This window comes from Puntigrus tetrazona, chromosome 4 (assembly GCF_018831695.1).
Source record: "Puntigrus tetrazona isolate hp1 chromosome 4, ASM1883169v1, whole genome shotgun sequence".
Lineage (NCBI taxonomy): Eukaryota > Metazoa > Chordata > Actinopteri > Cypriniformes > Cyprinidae > Puntigrus > Puntigrus tetrazona.
In genome coordinates, this window is record NC_056702.1 from 16,484,305 (window position 1) to 16,502,142 (window position 17,838).

General features: G+C 38.9%; 1 protein-coding gene across 1 annotated transcript; it reads right to left on the reverse strand.

The window, feature by feature from the left end:
• Positions 1-262: 262 nt before the first annotated feature.
• Positions 263-14,535, reverse strand: LOC122342885 (NACHT, LRR and PYD domains-containing protein 12). The gene is made up of 9 exons (XM_043237033.1): positions 14,167-14,535; positions 13,676-13,760; positions 13,388-13,501; positions 11,331-13,199; positions 5,684-5,860; positions 2,591-2,767; positions 1,527-1,703; positions 476-643; positions 263-269 (listed from the first exon to the last, which is right to left on the reverse strand). Exons 2-9 carry the CDS (start codon positions 13,723-13,725, stop codon positions 263-265), a joined length of 2,739 nt encoding a protein of 912 aa, XP_043092968.1. The 5' UTR covers positions 13,726-13,760; positions 14,167-14,535.
• Between the last annotated feature and the right edge of the window lie 3,303 nt (positions 14,536-17,838).

Below are 17,838 nucleotides of genomic sequence, written 5' to 3' on the forward strand. Positions count from 1 at the left end.
TGTAATAAGCAATTGCCAAAAAATAGAGTTCTTGGGCCAAATTATACTTTCTTATTTTTATTGCAAAAATTATTAGGATCTAAAGTTAAAATCATGTTCCATGAAGATATTTTGACCATTTATTTTTGTCAATTAAATGTTTAAAAGCTTACTTTTTAAATTGTAATATATATTGCTAAGGACTTTTAGAGAACTATAAAGGTGATTTTTTTGTTGCTTCAAATCACAGATTTTCAAATATTTGTCTCTTGGATGAATATTGTCATAACCTAATAAACCATCAAAAATAAAAACACCTTAATGCTTATTTATTCAGCTTTAAGATGAAAACTTTACTCTTAAGACTGGTCCAGTTTCACATATAAATAAATATAGAGATGGATTGGATAATAATATTAAAATGACATCGCAAGCTTTTCAATTTGATAAACACATTATGCTTATATGTTTTATTGAAAGCCTTTACCTCAGAATCTCCAGATGACAGTTTGGACTCTTCAGTCCTTCAGAGAGCAGCTTCACTCCAAAATCCTGCAGGTCATTGTTACTCAGGTCCAGCTCTCTCAGGATGTTTGAGTTTGAGGATTGTAAAACTGAAGACAAGCTTTCACAAGACTGAGCTGTGAGTTTGCATCCACATAGCCTGTGTAAAGAACAAGACAAACAATTAGATTAAAAAAAGTATATGGCCTTTTTTTAGATTTTAAATGTCAGTTTCAGTAATTCAATTCTTTATACAACAACAGTTATACTAACAAACTTGCACCGTTGTCTGAAGAAGGACTATAAATTAGATTTCACACATCTACTCTTCTTTCCGTCCCTATCTTTTCCCCTCTTTTCCTTCAGATCCTCCTGCTAGAGCCACCGTGAGCTCCAACCCAACCCGACAAGCAGCCGTGTCCGCTTTTCACGGACAAGAGGAAAAAACTTGGTAGTCTGCCAAGTTCCGAGCCCTCTCCCTGACAGCACTACCAAACACGCTTACTTTTACCATTACTGTGATTAATTATATGTAAGTGCGAACTCGTGAAATGTAATTAAATACATTTTTATAGACGTGTCATAAAGACTGTATGGGTGAAAATTGTAAATATTTTTTTCACGCCAAAAATCATTAGGATCCTAAGTAAAGATCATGGTCCATCAAGATATTTGTCAATTTTCTACCATAAATATGACAACTTAATTTTTCATTAGAAATATGCATCGCTAAAGACTTGAACTTTAAATGTGATTTTCTGTATTTGGATTTTTTTTGTAGCCTCAGATTGCAGATTTTCAAATATTTGTCTTTTGGACAAATATTGTTATATCCTAATAAACCTTAAAAAATAAACATATAAGCTTTAAGATGATGTATAAATCTTCATTTTGACAACTTCACCCTTACAACCGTTTTTTTTGGTCCAGGATCACATATAAGTAAATATAGAGCCAGACTGGATAATTATATTAAAATGACATCGCAAGTTTTTGAATTTGATAAACACATTTTTCTTATTTGTTTTATTGAAAGCCTTTACCTCAGAATCTCCAGATGAGAGTTTGGACTCTTCAGTCCTTCAGAGAGCAGCTTCACTCCAGAATCCTGCAGGTCATTGTTACTCAGGTCCAGCTCTCTCAAGATGTTTGAGTTTGAGGATTGTAAAACTGAAGACAAACTTTCACAAGACTGAGCAGTGAGTTTGCATCCACATAGCCTGTGTAAAGAACAAGATGAACAATTAGATTGAACAAAAAGTATATGACCTTTTTTTATTTTAAATGCCAGTTTCAGTGATTCCATTCCTTATAAAAAAACTGTTATAGGAAGAATGGATCCAATTGCAGCAGATTTGTATTTTTTCAAATTAACAAAAAATATATAATCCCAACAAAATGGCTAACAAACTTGCTCCACTGTCTGCAGAAGGACTATAAATAACATAATGAAGAACTAAACTAGACAGATGACAAACTAATCTGTAATTATGAAAACAAATAAACACATATTTAGGAAGCAAGGAAATAAAGGACAAAAAAACCCATAGAGAACTCAAACTGATAAAACAGAATAAAAAGGAAATAGAGGTAGGTCTGAATAAAATACTAATCTCTACAAAATTAAATGTAATTCAAATGATTTTTATAGACCTGTCATAAAGACTGTATTTTATGCCAAAAATCATAAGAATCTTAAGTAAAGATCATGGTCCATGATGATATTTTGCCAATTTGCTACCATAAATATGACAACTTAATTTTTAATTCGAAATATGCATTGCTAAGGACTTCTAGAAAACTATAAAGGTGATTTTCTCTATTTGGATTTTTTTTGTAGCCTCAGATTGCAGACTTTCAAATATTTGTCTTTTGGACAAATTTTGTCATATCCTAATAAACCATCAACAATAAACATATCAATGCTTTATTTAGCTTTAAGATTATGTATAAATCTTCATTTTGCAAACTTGACCCTTTTTCTTTTGGTCCAGGATCACATATAAGTAAATATACAGCCAGACTGGATAATTATATTAACATGACATCGCAAGCTTTTCAATTTGATAAACACATTTTGCTTATTTGTTTTTTTAAAAGCATTTACCTCAGAATCTCCAGATGACAGTTTGGACTTTTCAGTCCTTCAGAGAGCAGCTTCACTCCAGAATCCTGCAGGTCATTGTTACTCAGGTCCAGCTGTCTCAGGATGTTTGAGTTTGAGGATTGTAAAACTGAAGACAAACTTTCACAAGACTGAGCTGTGAGTTTGCATCCACATAGCCTGTGTAAAGAACAAGAGAAACAATTAGATTGAAAAGAAAATAAACAGTCTTTCTTTAGATTTGAAATGCCAGTTTCAGTAATTCAATTCTGTATAAAAAAAAACACAGTTAAAGGAACTGCAGCAGGTTTGTATTATTTTAAATTAACAAAAAATAAATTAATTAAACCAACAAAACCTCTCCTTCCCCTTGAATGTGACAGATGCAGATGGGAAGCTAATGTAAATAATTCAGGTGTGACTGGTGAATCGGGTTTTTGGTCTCCTGGTGAGCGTGTGTCCCAATGAAGACCATTTGATAACCATTTGTCTGATAACCATCATTTGCTCTAAGGATGAGCACGGGAATGGTCCGGGGAGAGGTTGCACATTTGGGTGCTAAATGTTTGATTCTTTGATCGCTCTGGGTATTTAAAGGAAGAGGGCAAACCACTCAGGGAAGTTTTCTGTAAGGAGATAGTATCACACAACTTCTGTTTGTCTTTATTGCCAGGTACGATGACCTTTTGAATAATACTTTTTCCAATTTGTTTTATATGTTTGTTTTAGTTTGCTTTATTTTTGTGTATTTACTGCTGATCAGTTGTGTAAATGTTATTGTAGGAAATTATCAAACAGTGCGTACACTTCAATCTGCACCGCAGCAGGTCCCTTCTGTCTGTATCGCTGGTGGATGTGTACCCTTGGTTCAGCGCGCTGGAAGCACAGCCGGATAAAACCACACAAGTGAAATCAATCTGGTTTATTCAAGCAAATGCTTAACACATCAAGTCTGTCTTCAGCTTATATACATAAGGAAAATAGGAGTGCACCCGAAAAGGAGGAACTTGGTCCTCAAGCCATAACAAAGAAAAACATATACATGTACGGTAATATCAGTTAAATCGTTCTAACAACTCAGCAAAACCAAAAAGAGGGAAAAATAGTGGGAGTGAGAACCTTGTGAAAGCAAGATACATTGTGTCACCTTGAGGTGATAGAATGGCCAGTTGTTATCTAGCCAAAACAGCTCTCCGTACGCACAAGGCGTCTCCGTTGCATTTAGGTCAGAGTTCATACACAGACACATAGTAGAGAAGGCATAATGTTCCCTCAGTTATGAAATTTCATGATTCGGAAAACAGTATTGCCTGGCAAAATAAAAGTAAATCTTGATTTACTTAGTCTGAAATAACTTTTCCAGTAGGTTAGTGACTTCTGAGGTTTTCCGCATTGTTGGCATGCTAGGGTGAGTCAGATCTACGATCAATGGATGGAGCCGAGGGCACGTTTTTGAGATCATGACTTCTGGCCACCAAATTGGCTTAGCATGCTATTACTTAGGGAAAGCATAGGAAAATTACTTTTTTTTGAGTCTATTGAGAAAATGGCTGCATTAAGGTAAGCGATCTACGGGGTAGCCTCTGACTTGGACCTGGACAAGCCCAGAGTGAGTCTGTTCTGGCAAAACAAGGTCACTAAGTGACCCAGACTCCTAATGAACGAAAAGTCGAAACTAGGAAGTATTATAGTTAGTTAATGATCCAAATTCAATCGCAACTAGAGGGATCAGCAGTAACATAAAAATTAATATAGCCAAAATCATGAAAATTGGAGTCAGATCAAATCATATAGAATCAAAACTGAAATTGGAGAAATAAAAGATTAATTGATGTAAGTGATTTTGCAGAAGTGCTAGAAAGAGTCTACACGCATCCAGCCTTCGACCAGCCACTGGAATCCGGCCAGTGGGTGTACCCTTACAAAACTCAAACTGATCAAACAGGATAAAAAAGAAATAGAGGTAGATCTGAATAAAATACTATTCTCTATACAAAATTAAATGTAATTAAAATGATTTTTTATAGACCTGTCATATAGAATGTATGAGTCAAAATTGTAAATTTTTCTTTCATGACAAAAATCACTAGGATCTTCATGTCTATGAGTTTATCTCTACTTTGATATCTCCTAGAAGGTTCTTTCTTGGTGCACCACACCAGTTTTACTGTGTTTTGGAATAAAGCTGCTTCAAATTTGCAGACCAGCAATAAAGATGCCAATGGGCCATAAAAACAAAGAAACTTTCTCCCACTCAAAATCCATGCCTCTGATTGGCAATTCCACCTAAACGGTGGGTCTGTCAGGGAACTATCAAAAGTCCCTAACACTGACTATTCAAGACTCAAAATCTTCTTTTCTTTCAGACAGATACTCTACAGACTCAACTCTAGAGTCCAACCTTCTGGTAATTACCTTAAAATAACTTTGTCATCTCACTATGGACTTTCCTACCTTCAAGAGAAACCAGAGGAAAATCTCCAGCTCACACCCAAAAAAAGTAATCAAAACTTATTGTCTACCGCATCAAGATTCTTTTGCAGCAACAAAAACGAATGCAAGTAACTTTTATAACTAGTTGGATGTGTGTTTAATTTTGAGCCACTTTTAAGGTGAATTTTGATTCTTTGATGATTCTCACTAGGTTGTGGTTAATTGATGGGTAATACTTCCATTCTTTTGCTCCCCTCTTTCTCTCTCTCTTCCTTACTTTCCTTTAATCTATGTAAATGTGTTTTGTTTTAAGTTGTTGTCTGTTATCTATAGCCTCGTTTATTGAATTCCTTATATACACAAATGATTGTCTCTGCGTGCTGCTCACAATTTGAAGTCACTGAATCTTGACCCTTGCTACATGCCAAATTACTGTTAGTACTGCAAAGTAGGAAAGCTATTCTTCTTTAGCCAGGAAAATAACCTTTTCAAGAATTGATAAATAATTATATTGTCTGCTCGGTGGACAAAGAGATGAAATAATTGGAACATTCTTCTAAAGTTAATTATAAGATCGAATTCAAACATTTATTATTAATTATACCTAGCTATAATTATTTATAAATATTCCCCCTTTTTATTTATTTTAAAGAATGCCTTTACCTCAGGATCTCCAGATGACAGTTTGGACTCTTCAGTCGTTTAGAGAGCAGCTTCACTCCAGAATCCTGCACTTCATTGTTACTCAGGTCCAGCTCTCTCAGGATGTTTGAGTATGAGGATTGTAAAACTGAAGACAAACTTTCACAAGACTGAGCAGTGAGTTTGCATCCACGTAGCCTGTGTAAAGAACAAGACAAACAATTAGATTCATAAAAAGTAAACGGCCTTCTTTGTAAAACAACTGTAATAGGGAGAATGGATTCAATTGCAATAGGTTTGTATTATTTCAAATTAACAAAACATGCCACTGGAGATGACAGAACAGGCCACATCAGTCTCTGGGTCTGGTTTAGAGTCTGAAACTGAATCTAGCAGTATTCTTTTGACATTAAAGAATATGAGCAAAACAATGACTGACCGCTTATTTTTTTGTGGAAGCAACTTTGGTGTCCACTCAGGCATCTTTTTTGAGGCTCTGGGATAGAATCAATTGAGGTTGTAAATGCTACTGCAGATTTTGACTGTCTCCTCTCTCACAATCAGAGAATGAAGCCCTTTGTCATGAAACAATTTATGGATTCATCACTTTCCAAAGAAGGAAAAAATACTTCAACTGGTTCGTCAACAGTTTCCTTTTCACTACGAGGGCAGACCAATATACATCTTTCCAGATCTTCCGGCTGAAATTAGTGATGTTCGGAAGCATCTCCGGAGTGTCAGTGTAAAGATCATCTATCCGGAGAAACTACGCTTCACCCGCGGCACTACTGACAAGGTGTTTTCCTCACCTGAAGACCTTGAGACACTCACTGGGTTGCTGTCTTAAATCTAATTCATATATATGCAGGCTGGACATGCACTGGTACGTGACTCCTACTCAGCAGTCGCTTAGACTGAAGCATTAATTTGACTGTTTTTTGTTGTTTATTATATGTGTTCATGTGATTGGAGAGAGAGTCTCTGGGCTTTTCTCTTAAGCTGTAGTTTACTGTTCAGATGGTCTGCAATCCCTCAGTGATTCTCGGGGGTGTGTATTCTCACTTTCTTTGGAAAAGTGGGGCGGGGAATGGAGGGTAATGTTCTTGGTTCTCTTTTTGTGCAAGTTCTTTTTTTATTATTATTATTATTTATTATTATAAGCACTTTTAATGCTTGTTTTCAAAGGGGGTATATCTTTCATTTTCAACTTTTGTATGAATCCTAATTTACCTTCAAGAGGCAGTGGCCTTTACCAGCTGGAATATGCGTAGCCTGGGTCATGTGCTTAAGCGAGCTAAAGTATTGTCACATTTAAAATTGCTATCTGCCAATGTTATGTACTTACAAGAGACACATATTAGGCCCACCAAAGAGAAGATGCTCAAATGCAGCTGGGTTGGTCATATTTTCCGGTCTACATTATCCAGCAAGGCTAGAAGAGTTGCAATCTTAATCCGTTAATCAGTTCCTTTAAGACATATTTCCACTCTGAGTGATTCAAATGGTCATTACAGCTTGGTAATTGGCTTCATTTATTTATTTCATGTTAATGTATATTATATATTATATATGTATATATGAATATATGTACTGTATATTTCACTTCTCAATGTATATGGTCAGAACTTTGATGACCTTGCCTTCTTTCGTAAAATATTTCATTTACTGTCTGATTTCACTGATTCACATGTGATTGTAGGTGGTGATTTTAATCGTGTACTTGATCATTGTTTGGACAGGTCAGACCAAATAATCCAGTTGCCTTCCGCTTCTGTAGTTTTAAATAACCTAAAGTCTTCCATGAACCTGGTTGAGATATGGAGAATGACACATCCCACTAGTAGAGACTATTCTTTTTTCACTAAGACACAAGTCTTTCTGTATAATAGGCAATTTTTTGCTAGTTTCCAAACTTATATCAAATGTGATTACTTCAAACTATCACAACATCTTATTTTCTGATCACTGAAGAGAAGTTAAGCATTTTTATTACATTGTGGAACATGCCAAGGATGTTTCTTCAGTCCTTGTCCTTCAGCTTTTTGTGATAACGATTGAGCCTCTTGCAAACATTATTAGAAATCATTCACCTATCAAGCCTGTAAGTCTGGGAAATCATTACATCTTCGTATACACAGACGATATTGTTCTTTTTCTGTCAGAACCCAAACAGTCAGTTCCTGTACTCTTAGATCTTATAGATCTTATAAAATAATTTTCTATGGTCTCTGTATAAATAATTAATTTATGTCTTTAGGTGCTGATCTTAGAGTTATTCTGCCCAAAAAACCCAAATTAATTTTTAAGTTTTTTTTTTCTTAATAAATGGGAAGATTTGAAGACAAACATAAGCAAATGGAGGACACTTCCTCTTTCTATGATAGATATGCTTTATAATCACCCACTTATTTGACAATGTCTTTTTTTTAAACATTAGATTCATTAACTCCCTTTTATCTGGGGCTTTAAAGCTCACAGAATATCCATAAAGATGCATTTACAGAAGTCAAGAAGTAAAGGTAGACTAGGTCTACCATGTTTCTTACACTACTACTGGACAGCAAATGCCAGGGCCCTTGTCTGCTGGCAGGAGGATTATAAAGTGGAAATCCCCACTGATACACCCCCTGGGTTGCTATTGAAAAAAAATTAAAAATAGTTTACTTCGCTGTATCACTTGCAGATTGATAAGATTGATTATTTTACTGTTTTAAACTGTTTGAAAATATGGTGTAAAATTAAGAAAGGCTGCAAATTACCTGACATTGTTATTTTTGCATGCATTTTCCCTTCTATCTCTGACATTCAACACCTGGGGCAGAGTGGTATGGACACCCTGCAGAATTTATATATTAACAAACATTTTTTTCTCATTTTCTTAACTAAAAGAGAAGTTTTCTCTCCCCACAACACAGCATTTACAGATTAAATTATGTGAGTCATACAGTTGTAACACCCAGCCAGCAGAGGGAGCCCTCACCTGAGTACTAGCTGGGCTCACCCTCTGCTTCTTCTGCCTTCATTTCCTGTTTGGAGGTCTTTACAACAAGAGGCCTTCCAAGAATACGATGCAAAGTATTGCCAGTATTACCTGCCTTACCGAGCGTTCTTTATCTCTGTCTCTTGCTAATCTTGTGTATGATCATTGCCTGTTTACCTGTTTTACAACCTTTGGATTTGCCCTTCTGTATTGTTTACTGGATTGGATTGATGTACTGGTTCTGACTTTCTGCCTACCTTCACGTTTATGATTATTGTCTTAGCCCTAAATAAACTACAGCAAATGGATTTAAACACAGCCTCCGTGTCCTTGTTACAGCAGTATCTAATTTTGAATTTCTCCCGGAAGAAAGAAGGATTTATAGGCTATTGTTGGGCTCACCTGATTCCAAACATTTAATTTCCGATTTTGTAAATTTATTTTCTCTAGAAAAGGATCATTCCTCTTATTTTTTAAAGAGGAACTGGGCATACGGATTGAGGCTGATGTATGGGAAGAGGGCCTCAGCAGGATTCTGTCTTGTTATATTAATTCTAGACATCAATTAATTCAGTTTAAAATGATGCATAGACTGCATTATTCAAAATTAGAACTGCACAGATTTTTTCCTATCATTTCTCCTATTGGTGAACGATGTAAATCTTCAGAAGACTCTTTGACATATCCAATACTTTTTTGGTGTGACATATTTAAGTGGTTCTCTGACTTGTACATACATATATTTTACACTTTATTTTATTGTCATTATATATTGTTATTTTGATGTGTATTTTTTGTTGTTAGTATTTATTTTACATTCTACATTTAAATACATTTCTTTCTTTCTCCTCTGCACAGTCTTGTAGTGAAATGTTATTCTGGTACATTCCAAGTTGTACTTGTACAAATTGTATGTGAAAAATAAAATCTTGAATCTTGAATGGTTGTGTGTTTATACTTGGTCCTGAAATAGCATTATTTGGTTATTCTGTTTCTCTGTGAGATCATAATGTGTCTGTACGAAGTACTATCATTTAAGGAATGATTATTGCTAAGAGTCTCATTCTCAGGCTGTGGAAATCAGACACTTTTCCTCAGTTTAAGACCTGGTTGACATATCTTACTGGAATATTGCACATGGAAAGAGTCCGGTATGGAGTAATATTGATAAGTCTTATAGTATATGGTAACCATTTCGAGACCAATTGTTCCAATGTAATGTTGACACTGACCAGCAAGGTAGTGCTTAGAATGTTTTCTGCCCCTATTGTGTGCTTCTTTGTTTTTGCACTAAAACTGCTTATATGCCCAGATTGTCCTTAAAAGTCTTTTGTTTTTTATTATTAATAATATTTATTTATTTTTATGAAACAAAATTCACTCATATTTAGGAACAAAGGAAATAGAGGACAGACTCGCCACATACCTCTTCAGCAACGCAAAAAACTCAATTCAAAATATACATTAAATTATTTTGTAGTCTAGTTTTATACTTAGTCTTCATTTTCAGAAATGTAATTACATTTACCATTGGGGTGAAGCATCAGTATGAAACATGTTCACAGTACTTTACCTTTGACTTCCGTTTGCAATTAAGACTCAGACTCAACATACAGCAGTGCAGAGGGTAAACTCAACAAGTACATGGCAGATGGGCATAAGGTTGACCAGGAGGTCAGGGTGTTTAACCCTTAGATAACAATGTGTTGCAAGGCCATTCCACATTTCAGTGATGTGCAACAAACTTCTTACTTGACAAGTTTGAGGTGGAGGTGGATTTGGATGTGTTCTGGAAAGGTCTACATGAGAGAACCTCGGCCAAATGGTACAAATATGCTTTCTCAAACTTAGTGAATGATGAAAGCTGGTGAATAAACTGGTGTTATTAAGCCAAAGGAGGTTAACTACTAACCAAACTCTCAGAGCCTTGGTTTTCTGCAGCTTTTGAGAGGAAACCAGGAATGATTCAGTAGATTTTGATCTTATTTGTAGATTTACACACACTTTATACTGATATCTGAATATTAAAAAAATGAAACGTTGGTTTTCACATGTCTTTTGTCAATTATGTGGAGATGATGCATAGTTGGCAGTCTATAGAATTATATTAGATAACTTTAGATTAATTACTTGCAAAAGTTAATGCATTGTTTGCATTTGTTTGCATTAGTTAATGCATTGTTGGCATGCTCTAAAATTGATAAATATCTACTGGTTCGTTAAAATGCAAAAGACTAATTCAAATGAAATTAATATTGAGTACTTAAAAATTGAAAAAGGTTTAATATTAAAGAGTCACGTGAAAGTAAATGTTGATAATATATATTTTGACATTTTTAGTCTTCTCTTTTTATGTTACAGAGCACAATGGTTCTTGAGGTCAGAAGAACTATGTTAGAAGAATGTTGATATATTTTCAGATAAATGTTATATTTTTACTGCAAAACACCACAATATATGGTACAAGTGTTGGCATAATTTTGAAGAAAAAGAAATCTGAAAAAGTGCTGCAAAATTCAGGAGAAACTGTTACACAGATCACACAAAGACCTCATCGAATGGTTTAGTGAATCTCCCAAAACTCTCCTGTTCACTGCCAGAAATGTGATCATTCACATTACTTTTAGTAAAACACAAGCTATATCATGAACATGTTTTTAAAGTGTATTGATCTTCAGTGTTACTTACCAAAATGATCTGGATTCTTTGACCACAGGTAACAGATACTGAAGAACTTCTTCTCCTGTATGTTGTTTTCCAATAAACTTTTTTAGATCAAAAACATCCATCTTCTGCTCTGATGTCAGCAACACATAAACCAGAGCTGACCACTGTGAAAAGGAGAGTTTGATTTCTCTTATTTTTCCAGATTTCAGATAACCCTGGATCTCCTGCATCAGTGAATCATCACCCAGTTCATTCAGACAGTGAAACAGATTGATGGATTTATCTGAAGAGTGATTCTCCCAGATCTTCTCTTTGATGAACTGAACTGTTTCCCTTTTGTTGTAGGAGCAGCTTCCTGTCTGTGTCAGTAGTTTTCTTAAGAGAGTCTGATTGGACTCCACTGAGAGACCCAGAAGAAACCGCAGGAAAAGATCCAGATGTCCATTCTTACTCTGTAGAGACTCATCCACAGCTCTCTGATGCAGCTCAGATAATGGTCCAATTTCATTAAAGATGACAGTAAAGAAGGATTTTTGTTGGATTTGGTCAAACACATTTATCTTCTTTATTGTTAAGGATAAGTGTGCATATAGTGCTGCTAGATGTTCCTGAAGGCTAAGGTGAACGAAGCAGAAGACTTTCCCCAGAAACAAGCCCAGCTCCTCTCTGAAGATCTGAGTGCACAGTCCTGAATAAACTGATGCTTCTGTCTCATCAATGTCACACTCTCTCAGGTCTTCATCATAGAAGATCAGGTTTCCTTTCACTAGCTGCTGAAAAGCCAGTTTCCCCAGTTTGAAGATCATGTCTTCATCCGTCAGGTTCTTCTCATAGTCCTTCTCATGTTTGATGTTGGTCTGGAGGATCAGGAAGTGTGTGTACATTTGAGTGAGAGTCTTGGGAATCTCTCCAGTCTCTGCTCGACTCAAGATCTTCTCAAGAACAGTGGCTGAGATCCAGCAGAAGACTGGGATGTGACACATGATGAAGAGGCTCCTGGAGGACTTCAGGTGTGAGATGATCCTGTCAGCCAGACTCTGATCACTGATCCTCTTCCTGAAGTATTCCTCCTTCTGTGGCTCATTGAAGCCTCTTACCTCTGTCACTCGATGGACACACTCAGAGGGGACGAGATCAGCTGCTGCTGGTCTGGAGGTGATCCAGATGAGAGCAGAGGGAAGCAGGTTCCCCACAATCAGGTTCATCAGCAGCACATCAACTGAGGCTGACTCAGATATACTACACAGATTCACTTTACTCTTAAAGTCTAGAGACAGACGACACTCGTCCAGACCATCAAAGATGAACAATACTTTATATTCATCACTGGATATTTCCATTTCTTTAGTTTCAGGGAAAAAGACATGAAGAAGATCTAAAAGACTGAGTGTTTTATCCTTCATCAAGTTGATTTCTCTAAAAGGAAGTGGAAATATGAGCTGGACATCCTGATTCTCTTTCCCTTCGGCCCAGTCCAGGATGAACTTCTGCACAGAGACTGTTTTTCCAATGCCAGCGACTCCCTTTGTCAGCACAGTTCTGTTGTCTTTGTCTTGTCCAGGTAAAGGTCTGAAGATGTCACTGCATTTGATGGCTGTGTCCTCTGTTGCTTCTCTCCTGGATTGTGTCTCAATCTGTCTCACCTCATGCTCATTATTGATCTCTCCTCTCTCACTCTCTGTGATGTAGAGCTCTGTGTAGATCTCATTCAGCAGTGTTGGCTTTCTCTGCATCGCTGTTCCCTCACACAGACACTCAAACTTCTTCAGCAGATTTGATCTAAGTGTGTTGAGGACTCGTCTCTTAAAATTTAAAGACTGAATCACAGATGTCTCTCTCTTCATAGACACACAGCTGGGCTCTGCTTCTGATCTCTTCTGATGAACTGAACTAAAACAGAAAGAGATTCAACTTAAATCACTTAAAATACTGTATTTAACACTTCAGTTATTTATTATGATCATATTCATAAAGAGTACTTTATAATAATTCCATAGAATGTATTTACAAAAACTATTGACTTAAATAACATATGATAATATAAATTGTATATCTAAACATCATATAAGGTGTCATACCCGAACCCAGGCTGCGAATCTTCACTCTTAAAATTTCTTGGCTGATGCATAGAGCAGTCACTCTTCATAGACACACAGCTGGGCTCTGCTTCTGATTTCTTCTGATGAACTGAGCTGAAACAGAACAGATGTTATACTTTATAATCAGAATCATCTTAATATATTACAAGATAATTTTATTATGCTTAAAAAATATTTGTATACAAAATAAATTGTAATAAATAAACATGTAAATGTTCATGGTTTAATTTCTATAAGAGAAAAGCTTTATTGTGTTCCTCAAAGTACCTGCAGACTTTAAAATACTCTTCATCTCCCGATGTTTGTGTTTCATTCATGATGGATCTGAACAGTTTGATCTTCAACACTGACTCTAGATGGAAATGACAAACAATCACAAAAACTACAGTAACTAAATAAACAATGACATGGGTTTATGTACTAATAAATGCAGAAATGAATCTCGCTCAAGATCACACAATGAACATGAAGATGAGATATTGTCTTTATTTTTAAAAAAAGTAATTAATGAAATGCATTTATTACATTCCATATTACAGTGTAACTTAACCTTATTACAGCTGTTAAAAACATGGTAAAAATGTGTAACTGCAGGATACTTTCAGTTACACTTTGTTATAAAACTGTGTAAAAGTTTATAAAAGTGTTTTTAGAAGATTAGAAAGAAACATCTTACAGTCTTATGAGTCATGTTTGTTTATATTTGATCATGTTTCATGAGTGTTTCATGATTAAGACAGTATTTAATCTTTACTTACATGAATAAGGAAGTGTCTTTCTGCTCCACAGCTGAAGACTTGCTTTGATCAAAATGTCTTTGCTTTCTCATTAAGTTTATGTATCTTCCCACAAGAACAAATAAAAAGATTAATGATCAGTTTTTGAAAAGAAAAGCTCTTACGATCAAGTGTAAACGTCCCATGTAAAACATAATCTGCGTTTTCTTTTTCTCAGGAAGGTTCATCCTGTTTAGAGCAGTGCTGAGGCTACGAGGAGAAGCTGGTCATTTTACAAAAAATATAATTTATTAAACAATCATAATAATAAATGACTTATTTCACTATGGATTTATATACTTATTTTAAAAATATATGTTTAAGACTTGTTTTTATGATCAAATACGGGTATTTTCCTAATTTTCCCTCTTTCTATTGGTGGAAATCACACACTTGTCACACTGATGATTCGTCAGTTTCTGTTAGTCCCGCCTATAATGTTAAAGGAATAGTTCACCCAAAAATAAAAATATTCCGTCGTCTTTTGCTCCTCAATATTAATATTATGGTCTTTGGTGTCTCCCTGTGGTCCTGTTTGGTATCACAGCTTGACTTGTTCTAATTAATTATTTAACGTAAATAAAAAATTCAGACAAAGATCAAACCTGACAGAAACATCACATTAGTGTAGTTTTTTCAGTCTTTTGAGACTTTTTATTTGAAACATCTCTCTGATGTAATAATAATAATAAACTGAGTTTATTATTTGTCACGTCTCTGGACTTTGTTTTTGTTTTTGTGTCGTGCCACGTGCTCTGTGTGCCCTGCCTTTAGTTCATGTTAATTGTCATCAGCTGTATGTAGTTAATTTAGTCATTTAACCCTGTGTATTTAAGTCCTGTGTTTTCAGTTCCGTTTGTCCGATCGGCAATGTCCCTATGTGAGTTTTGTCCTGCCTGTCTGTTCTACCTACCTACCTACCTACCTACCTACCTACCTACCTACCTACCTACCTACCTACCTACCTGCCTACCTACCTACCTGCCTACCTACCTGCCTACCTACCTGCCTACCTACCTGCCTGCCTGCCTGCCTTTTGTATATATTTATTTTGCCGTTTTTGGATTAAACCCATTTAAGTTCATTTAACGTCTCGAGTGCTTCGTCCCGCGAAAGCGCGACCGTGACAGTACGATCGGACCCAAAAGTAAATAGCGGCGTATTTTCCCTCCTTTTTTTTTGTTTTTTTTGTTTGTCATGGATTCCCCTTACGACGACCCCAACTTCTTCATCCTCCTGCTGGAGCAGGAGGATCGCTCTCTCGAGGGTTACACAATGGACTTCCTCGCCCTCGCGAATGACTCGCGCTATTCGGACAGCTTCCTCTGCTCGCTTTATTTCCGAGGACTCGACTACTCCCCACGAGCGAAGCTGTCCGGAGACGGCCCTCGAGAGAGCATCGCCGCCTACATCGAGTGGGTGCTGGTGTCCTGCAATTCGCCAATGACGGTTGCGCTGGAGGATAACGACACCAGCCCCACTCCAGATCCAGAGCCTAGCCCATCCCTTCACCGCAAGGTCGAGCCCCAGCCTGAGCCCACCGCTGACACGGGGGCGGAGTCGAGCGCGACCACGGACCCATCGTCACAGAGAGCGACAGAGCCGTGGAGCGTCACAGGACCCGAGCCAATTACGTCAGACCAGGTGGGCGAGCCAGCAACAGAGCTCACCACGGTGGAGCGAGCCGACTGCGATGAGAGCGCGGAGTGGAGCTCCGCCCACTGCACATCGGCTGAGAATGAGCTGATTCCCCACCTAGGGCTGCTGGATCCCCAAAACTCCCTCCATTGCCTGCGCCGCGTGCGCTCCATCCCGTTAGCCCGCTGGTTCCGCCCAGCCGTCCCGTTAGCCCGCTGGTTCCGCCCAGCCGTCCCGTTAGCCCGCTGGTTCCGCCCAGCCGTCCCGTTAGCCCGCTGGTTCCGCCGAGCCGTCCCGTTCCAGTGCCCGCGCCACGTGCGCTCCGTCCCGCCCTGCCTCCGCTCGCGCGCGCGCGGCGCGCTCCTCCAGTGCCCGCGCCACGTGCGCTCCTCCAGTGCCCGCGCCGTGCGCTCCTCTCCAGTGCCCGCGCCCGTGCGCTCCCTCCAGTGCCCGCGCCACGTGCACTCCCTCCAGTGCCCGCGCCACGTGCGCGTCCAGTTTTCACACCCTCCCACCCTGGTCATAGCACGTCGATGGATCCCAGCAGCCCCTGCGCTCATCCTCAGCTCTCCAACTGGAGCTCGCCACGGGTCTGCCGGTCTCCATCGCCGTCGAGGTGAAGGATCCTCGCCTCGCCGTCCTGCCTCCGAGACCCAGACTCCTCCTCGGCTCGTAGACCCGTCGGCTCCCCCTGGGCTCCTAGCTCCCTCCTCTACACCGTGGTCCGTCAGTCCACCAGCTCCACCAGGCTCCATCGTCCCTCCGGCTCCGCCTCGGTCTGTCGTCGACCATCCGTCGCCTCGGGATTCCTCTCCTCCGGCCGCCTCGTCCTCCCATCCCACCGGCTCTGTCAGGCTCCTCCTTCCCTCCAGCTTCACCTCAGTCCTCAGTCGCTCTGGCTCCGCCACGTCCTTCCCGTCCCCCGTCTCCGTGTCAGTCGCCGAAGCCTGCGGCGTCGCCTTGGACCTCCAGCGCCTCGACGTCACCCTGGCTCTTCGGCTCTCCGCCTCCACTTCAGTCTCCTCCGCCACCTGCTCCGCCGCCATCGGTCGGCACCATGGAGTCGGTGGCTGTTCCTCCTCCATGGCTCCTCCCTCCGTCGGCTCCACCGTGGACCACCATAGCTGGGCTCTGGATCTCCTCCTGCTCCGGACTCCTCCTGTCTCCTCCCTGGCTCCTCCCTCCGTCTGTTCCTCCCTGGACTCCTGTCTGTCTGCCCCCTGCTGGGGGCCGTCCTCCACCGGAACCTCCTCCCAAGATCCTGTATCCCCAGTTCCCATTCGTTTTGTTTTTGTTCCTCTTTAGGTGCGAGGACGCACCTTCCGGGAGGGGGGTGTAATGTCACGTCTCTGGACTTTGTTTTTGTTTTTGTGTCGTGCCACGTGCTCTGTGTGCCCTGCCTTTAGTTCATGTTAATTGTCATCAGCTGTATGTAGTTAATTTAGTCATTTAACCCTGTGTATTTAAGTCCTGTGTTTTCAGTTCCGTTTGTCCGATCGGCAATGTCCCTACGTGAGTTTTGTCCTGCCTGTCTGTTCTACCTACCTACCTACCTACCTACCTACCTGCCTGCCTTTTGTATATATTTATTTTGCCGTTTTTGGATTAAACCCATTTAAGTTCATTTAACGTCTCGAGTGCTTCGTCCCGCGAAAGCGCGACCGTGACATTATTATTAGTAGACTTTTCTCACTATCTCTTTCTTTCATATGTGACATAAGGCAGGTTCAGCTCCAGTCATATACTACTTTGAGTCTCTCAATACTTCACATTATGGTGAAGCATCTTGCAAATGTGGAGTAATTGATTTCTGTAAAACAAAACGTCATGTCAATATCAGCTGTATACAACATTACAGCAATATATGGAAAGTGATTGGTTAGCTTAAGTGAAATACTTCCTGAATCCTTCTTATATAGGTTCCAGGTTACATCGGGGAGTCCTAATAGTCTGGTTTAAATACACTAACCAGACAATACCCCCGGGTCATCAGTTCTAGACGCCCAATCAAGCTGA